At 30.0% G+C, this 8,239-nt stretch overlaps 1 protein-coding gene across 1 annotated transcript in view; it reads left to right on the plus strand.

Annotated features, from left to right (window-relative positions):
• The window catches only part of rgs7b (regulator of G protein signaling 7b), a 51,228-nt gene extending 46,711 nt beyond the window's left edge, over window positions 1-4,517 (plus strand). Inside the window, exons 15-18 of the mRNA XM_016521461.1 lie at window positions 604-790; window positions 870-1,187; window positions 2,736-2,770; window positions 4,483-4,517. Of these exons, the coding sequence (XP_016376947.1) occupies window positions 604-790; window positions 870-995 (313 nt within the window). The 3' untranslated portion in view covers window positions 996-1,187; window positions 2,736-2,770; window positions 4,483-4,517. The remainder of the gene's footprint in view (window positions 1-603; window positions 791-869; window positions 1,188-2,735; window positions 2,771-4,482) is intronic.
• Window positions 4,518-8,239: the final 3,722 nt, after the last annotated feature.

The following is an 8,239-nucleotide window of genomic DNA, read 5'->3' on the forward strand; positions in this document are numbered from 1 at the left end:
TATAAAAATTTATTTATTATTATTATTATTATTTTACATTTTTAAATAATTAAACAAAAAGCAAATGTTGCATTATATCCGGCTATATTATATTAAAATGTATTTATTATTATTATTATTTCAAAATTTTAAATAAATAAACAAAAAGTAAATGTTGCATCATATTCAGCTATATTATATTCAAATGTATTAAATTGTAACATTTTAAATAATAAAAAAGTATTACATTTTAAACATTTTAAATAATTAATAAAATTGTTGTACATCCAACTAGACTGTATTAAAAATTTGTTTTACATTTTTAGCATTTTTAAATAAACAAAAAGTAAATGTTGCATTATATCCGGCTATATTATATTAAAATGTATTTATTATTATTATTATTATTTTACATTTTTAAATAATCAAACAAAAAGTAAATGTTGCATTATATCTGGCTATATTATATTAAAATGTATTTATTTATTTACATTTTTAAATAAATAAACAAAAAGTAAATGTTGCATTGCACCCAACTATATTACATTAATATGTATTTTTTTATGTTTTTAATGTAAATAATTTTTTGAAATGTTGAAATATTTTTTTGTCAAATCTGTGCAGGTTCTGGCTGGCGGTGCAGGAGCTGAAGAAGCGTCCGATCCGGGAGGTTCCCAGCAGGGTGCAGGAGATCTGGGATGAGTTTCTGGCTCCTGGAGCTCCGAGTGCCATCAATGTCGACTCCAGGAGCTACGACAAAACCACGCAGAACATCAAGGATCCCGGCCGATACGCTTTCCAGGACGCTCAGGTCTGTGTTTCAGCTTTACTCAGCTCACGTGAGGCTCTCGTCATCGTCTCCTGAACGCTGTGTGTTTGTGCGTCATCAGGAGCACATCTATAAACTCATGAAGAGTGACTCCTACAGCCGCTTCATCAGATCCAGCGCCTACCAGGAGATGCTGCAGGCCAAGAAGAAGGTAAAGCCTCTGAAGCGCCTGGAAACGGCCATCTAAATGTCCTCATTCTGCTTCAGTTACTCCTGTGTTTATTTCTGTTTAACCCCTCGTCTCCCGTCGCGAGGTGTCTGCCGCGTCTCGTTTGTTTTGCACGTGTTTCTCTTTGTTTCTTCTTCTGTTCTGTTGTGTCTGTTTTGTTTTGAAGTGATGAAACAGGAAGTGCTGATTGGCTGGTTTTTCTGTGATGTGGTGAGTTCTGTCAGACGGATCGTCTCTTCAGTGTCAGAGATGTATAGACATGCTGGAAAGTACCACAGAAAATCATTTCAATCAGTCTCTCAGCATTACTAAATGCAAATTGCATGATACAAATTGTAGTTAGTAATATAATCTGTTACATTACACATTTTAGGTAATGTAATCTGACTACTTTTGGATTACTTTTAGATTACTTTTGACCCAAATAATTTAAGTAATTTCTTTTATTGATTTTTTTATTTTTATTTTTTTTTATTTTGTAGTGTTTATTTAGTATTTATAGTATTTTATAGTATTTCTTATTTTTATATATTTTTTAAAAGTAAAATAAAATAAAATTACACATTTTAGGTAATGTAATCTCACAATTTTGGATTACTTTTAGATTACTTTTGACCCAAATAATTTAAGTAATTTGTTTTTATTGATTTTTTAAATTTTTTATTTTATTTTGTAGAGTTTATTTAGTATTTATAGTATTTCTTATTATTTTTATATTTTGTTTATAAAATAAAATAAAATTACACATTTTAGGTAATGTAATCTGACTATTTTTGGATTACTTTTAGATTACTTTTGACCCAAATAACTTAAGTAATTTTTTAATTGATTTATTTTTATTTTATTTTGTAGTATTTATAGTATTTATAGTATTTCTTATTTTTTTCTATATTTTTTTAATAAAATAAATTAAAACTAAATAAAATTACACATTTTAGGTAATGTAATCTGACAACTTTTGGATTACTTTTAGATTACTTTTAGACCCAAATAATTTAAGTAATTTTTTTAATTGATTTTAAAAAAAAATTTATTGTAGTGTTTATTTAGTATTTATAGTATTTTATTTTATAGCATAGTATTTTATTTTTATTTTGTAGTATTTCTTATTATTTTTTATATATTTTTATAAAACAAAAACAATTTTTTTTGCCTTGCCTTGAATAGGATAATCTTGTTTCATAATGACATAAAAATACAAAGAGAAATAAAAATATTCCATTCTTTGTTATCAAGAACATGAAATAAATAAAAGAAATAAATAATTTTAAATTAAAAACAATCCAAACGAAACATTTACTAAAAAAGATACAATATTTTATTTGTTTATGCTGTTTGATTTCTCAATTTTCTGTGCGTTCAATTCCACAAAACTGGACGATTTAACAAATGAATTTAAGCAATAGTCCTTTTGGAAAGGAGAATGTAAAATATAAAAAGAATCAGGGAGAATCAATTAATTAGGAGTATTTTATTGCCATTTTGTGAATATGAAGTGATCAATTAAAAAGTAACTGTAGTAGTCTGATCAGGAGTATTTTAAAATGTAATTAAATCTAATATCAAGTATTTAATTATTGGAATCTGATTATGTAATCCAGCACAATCTCTCAGTTTGTAAAACTAAATGAAACTGTAAGTGTTTGGGGAGCTAGAGAATGTAATTGTTCTTTCATGAATGTAGCACTTTTTCTTCGACACACTCGATCGTCTCGCGGCTTTGATCCCTTCATCAACTCTTTCTCTTTTCCTTCACAGAAAAGCAAGAATCTTTTCTAGGGTCTGAATCTCAGGTGAGTTTCAGCTTTGCATTATTTAGAATATCAGAGCATGGATATTAAACTGAATGATGAGAATAGAGCGTAAACGGCTCTATAATGTGATGAAGCTACAAATCTGTCGAGTCAAATTCATTTGCATTTCATTTTTAACAGACATTGTTTGAATCAGCTTTACAGAAAATAATGATGTTAATGTTTATAATATCTTATAGTTGCATTGAACAGATTAGAGCTGGACAATAATAGTTACATTAATGACGATATAAAGAGTCCGCTTTACATGAGCACACTGTATGCTGTATGTTTACTTGTGTCCAGTGTATATATTACAGAAGCCTGAACCACAATGTGAATAAAAATCTCAAGGTGGGGAAAAAAACATCTTAGTTATTAAGAGAGAAAAACATTTTGAAGAGAGAAAATGTAAGAGAAAATTACATTACAATTACAATGTAAGAGTAAAAATGTTTTTAGTGAGATTTTTGTTTTGTTTCGTTTTGAGGAGAGAAAATTGAAGAGAAAAAAGTTTTTGGAATTTATTTTATTTTAGTTTGTTATTTATTTGTTTGAACAGAGTAAAAATGTTTTTTTGTGAGAATTTTTTTTTTTTTGTAAGAGAAAACGGTTATAGAGAGAAATTTGGATTTTGTTATTTTTATTTATTTGTTTATATTATTTCTTTTTTTTAAGAGAATAAAAATGTTTTTGTTGAGAGAAAAAAACATTTGTTTGTTTTTTTTATATAAGAGAAAAACATTTTGAAGAGAGAAAATTTAAAAGAGAAAAAATTAGAATTTTATTTTAATATTTATTTTATTTTTTTGAAGAATAAAAATGTTTTTGTTGAGAGAAAAAAACGTTTTTATTTTAGTTATTTATTTGAAGGAGAAAAAATGTAAGAGAAAAAAGTTTTTGGAATTTATTTTATTTTTGTTTTAGTTATTTATTTGTTTGAACAGAGTAAAAATGCTTTTTTGTGAGAATTTTTTTTTTGTAAGAGAAAACAGTTATAGAGAGAAAAATTTGGATTTTATTTTTATTTATTTGTTTATATTATTTCTTTTTTTTAAGAGAATAAAAATGTTTTTGTTGAGAGAAAAAAACATTTGTTTGTTTTTTTTATATAAGAGAAAAACATTTTGAAGAGAGAAAATTTAAAAGAGAAAAAATTAGAATTTTATATGAATATTTATTTAATTTTTTTGAAGAGTAGTTTTTTTTTTACAAGAAAAAATTGGAATTTATTTTTTTGAACAGAGTAAAAATGCTTTTAGTGGGAGATTTTTTGTTTTGTTTCGTTTTGAGGAGAGAAAATTGAAGAGAGAAGTTTTTGGAATTTATTTTAGTTATTCATTTGAAGAGAGTAAAAATTTTTTGGGTGAGTTTATTTTTAATTTTTTGAAGAGAAAAAAAACGAGCGAAAAATGTGGATTTTTTAAAATTTGTATTTATTTGCTCATTGTTATTTTTATACATTTTTTTATTTTTGAAGAGAGTAAAATTTTTTTGAGAAAACAATTTTTTTTTATATAAGAGAAAAACATTTTGAAGAGAGAAAAAAAGTTTGATGAGAAAAAAAAATGTCAGAGAGAAAAGTAATCTTAGGACTGAGGCTCAGGAAGGGCTTTTTAGGAAGAGCAGAGGAACTGAACTCTATTGCTTTCATTTGGACTCCAGCAGTTTCTGCTGTTTGACGTGTGTGTGTGTGTGTGTTTCTCTCTCAGATGCCGTCAGCAGGCGAAGCGCTTGTAAAATCACGCAAACATCACGTTACACATCTGTACATTAATGCTGATGATTATAACGAGCATGAGCCGAACACACTGGACCTTCTCCAGGACCTCCGGAGAATCACTCATTCTGTCAGCGCTCACGGCTCTCACTTTCTCTCCATCGGAGCTCTTAGTTATTTTTATATCTAAGAACATGTTTTGTTTTCTGCAAGCTGTGCTTCTGTAAGTGTGTACAGATCTGGAGAATCAGCGTGATTTATGATGAGGAATCATACAGTCACTGCCGCTTGATGGACGTGAAATAATGTACAGTGTAGACTGTAATGGACGCTAATAATAATAATATTTGGACACCTATAATTTACCATCTGTACATTAAACATGACGCACCATCCATAAGGTAATGTTCATTTATGGACTCAATAAGCGAGATGATAACTTGATGTGATTTATGGACCCTGAGCGACACGGATCTGACATCTGCATCATACAGTATTTCATTTGAGTTCTGTTTCTTCAGAAAACGACTGCGATCCAAAGATTATGAGCGGAGAGAAACGACCAGCTCATCCGGTCTGGGTTCCTGTGTTTATGATATAGATTCTGTACATAATTCCACAGTTACATAAAATAAAGGGACTGGAGATGAAAGTGAATCGTTCTGAATCATTTGTGTTGTTCTGAATCGTTTGTTTTCTGAATCATTTGTGTTGTTCTGAATCATTTGTTTTCTGAATCATTTGTGTTGTTCTGAATCATTTGTTTTCTGAATCATTTGTGTTGTTCTGACTCCTTTGTGTTTGTGTTGTTCTGAATCATTTGTTTTCTGAATCATTTGTGTTGTTCTGAATCGTTTTGTGTTGTTCTGAATCGTTTTGTGTTGTTCTGAATCATTTGTGTTGTTTGTGTTCTGAATCATTTGTGTTCTGAATCATTTGTGTTGTTCTGAATCGTTTTGTGTTGTTTTGAATCATTTGTGTTGTTTGTGTTGTTCTGACCAGCAGAGGGCAGTGAATCGCAGTGATTCGGTCATGATTGGGTTTAAGTCATTATTAATTCATGATTAATCATTCATTCTCATGAGAAAAGTTTCTTTCATTCATTTTTCACGTCATTTAATTTCATTCTCAAAAAAAAAAGTAATTTTTTCTGCCATAAAAGCTGATGTCATTTATTAACAGCTTGACTTTTTTTTATACTATAATAAAACATTTAATAATATTTATAAAATATAGTATAACAAATCAATTTACATAATCAGGATTTTTTTTTCATGAATAAATTTTGCCGATAAAACACTTTAGCAGTAATTTGACATGTCAACATTTCTCGTTTTGTAAACGTAGCGTTTCTTCTGTTTGTGTCACTGCATCATTCCCATGATTCCATTTGTGTGATTTCAGAGTGTTCTTCATGATTTTCTAACATCTTGGAAACAGACTAAAGCACGAGTAGAAGCTTGAGTAGAGCTGTTCAAACTCTAGTCTGATTATAGAAGTTAGTCCTGGTCACACACTAGAAATCTGTAAGATGGTTATTTTTAAATGCATCTATAAGAGCTGTGTTTTAAAAAAAATAAAGGCAATCCTAAACGCATTTAGGATGAGAGAGACTCGCATGCATTCACACAAACAACGCAGTAACACCAGTGCCAAAAATAACATTTACTATACATTTATATTAATTTATACTCTCTCTCTCTCGCTCTCTATATATATATAATTATAATGTTAAATATAGTTAAGAATAAATGCTTAAATTGTGAAAAAAATATGAAAAACAATATATATATATATATATTTTTTTTAAAGTTATTTTCAAATAATAAAACCAAATTGGAAAACAATATAGAGTGGAATTATTACATATTTAATAAACTACTGTCATAAATTATGCCTTTTACTTGGAGTTTCTTCAAACCTTTTTTTTTTCCATGACTGAAGTCAAGATATCTGGGATGATGCTTGTTAATTAACATTACATCAATTTAAAATCAAACCTCTGACTGATCCTGCATGATGTCTGCGAACAGAAAAAGTCCGAGGCAGTTCACTGAAAGCAGTGAAAACAGCTGGAAACTAGAGAGAGAGAGACGTGTGCTGATCAGAGCCAATAGAAAGCTCTCAGTGTGATAAGATCCACATGCGAGTGACGGAGACGAGTTCAAACACACAGAGAGAGAGAGATTGATAGAGTCTCCTCCAGAAACCGAGAGAATCCGTCAGAAGCAGGGAAGAGGCTCTCGTCTGCTCCGTTCATGGACGATCCCTGGCCCCTGGCCCTGCTCCGTCTCTGTCTCTGACCGCACACTCGTCCAGGTGAGGCTCTTTCATTCACACACTCCTTTCATCGCAAATATACTCTGCTATGCTTTTATAATCATAATCACTCAGAACTAGCCATATCTCGATTAATCGGCTGATGTTTGACCATTTTGAGGATCAGTAATATCCTTATCCATCTAGTCAAGCTGGTTATTTTCTAACTTTTTAAATGTTTAAAATAATTGTTTTTAATAAGATGTTTAATTTCCACAGTATTAATGTCAAAAACATAATTTATACATCATTCATGGAACATTTCATTTCGGTTTTAGTTGGATGTTTGAACTTTTTTTACACTTTACTTGTTTTCAGAGAACATTTAAAAATAACTTTCCGATAATGTTTGCAAAATTATCAAATAAAATGTACCTTTAATGTTTGTATAACCAAGATTTTTTTTTTTTTTTACTTTGTTTAATATGTTTGCAAGAATTGTTTTGAACTATTATAACTGTTTGTTTCAGAACATTCAAAAGTAACATTTCCATAATGTTTACAAAATGATCAAATAGAATATTAATGTTTGCACACCTAAGAAAAGTGCTGAATTTGTTCAAAATAATTATTTTTAATACTAAGTTTAATTTCCACAGTATTAAAGTCTTGAATAGTTTCTCAAACCGTTAGCACAAAGACATTTATACATCGTTCAATGATTTTAGTTGGATGCTCGTGTAACAATGTATCTACTTGTTTCAGGACGTTCAGAGAACATTCAAAAGTAACGTTCCTATAATGTTTGTGAAATGATCAAATGGAATGTTGCCTTTATGTTCGTATAACCAAGAAAAACATTTGTAAAACATTCTTAAGTGTTTAATGTTTTTAAATGATAATTTTTCTGCAGTTCAGTGCATCTCATTTACTCTCATTGAAGTGAATGTGGAATAGTTCTATAATAGTTCAAATGGATTCTAAACTGAAACTCTGCAGAGAGACAGATGGACATGAGGATCAACATGTAGAGATCAGAGAATCAGTGCAGAGCTCACACGAGTCTGAAACTCGAAATCAAACGGATCTCATCTAGATTTCTGAAATCAGAAGCTCGCTGTCAAACACAGAGACACTGGCAGGAGTTCCTGATGCTGCAGCAAAGCAGCAAGATACAAGCAGATCTAATCGACCAAGACAATCAATTACAACTAGCTTTAGCTTTAGATTTCAATTACAACTAGACGACGCACACATGCAACTTTAACCCATCAGTTTGAGCTCTAGAAACAGTGTGAAATCAGATCATTAGAGTATCTGCAGGCTCTTTCATGTGCTTTCTGGTGGATCTGCACATACACTGGAATAGTTACATTAGCAGAAACAAAGCTTTCCAGCTGCTGGCAATTACACGTGTGTGTGTGTGTGTGCGTGCGTGTGTGTGTGTGAGAGTGTGTGTGTGTGTGTGTGTGTGTGTGTGTGAGAGTGTG

The sequence above is a fragment of the Sinocyclocheilus rhinocerous genome, unplaced genomic scaffold (genome assembly GCF_001515625.1).
Source record: "Sinocyclocheilus rhinocerous isolate Xijiao unplaced genomic scaffold, SAMN03320098_v1.1 scaffold852, whole genome shotgun sequence".
Lineage (NCBI taxonomy): Eukaryota > Metazoa > Chordata > Actinopteri > Cypriniformes > Cyprinidae > Sinocyclocheilus > Sinocyclocheilus rhinocerous.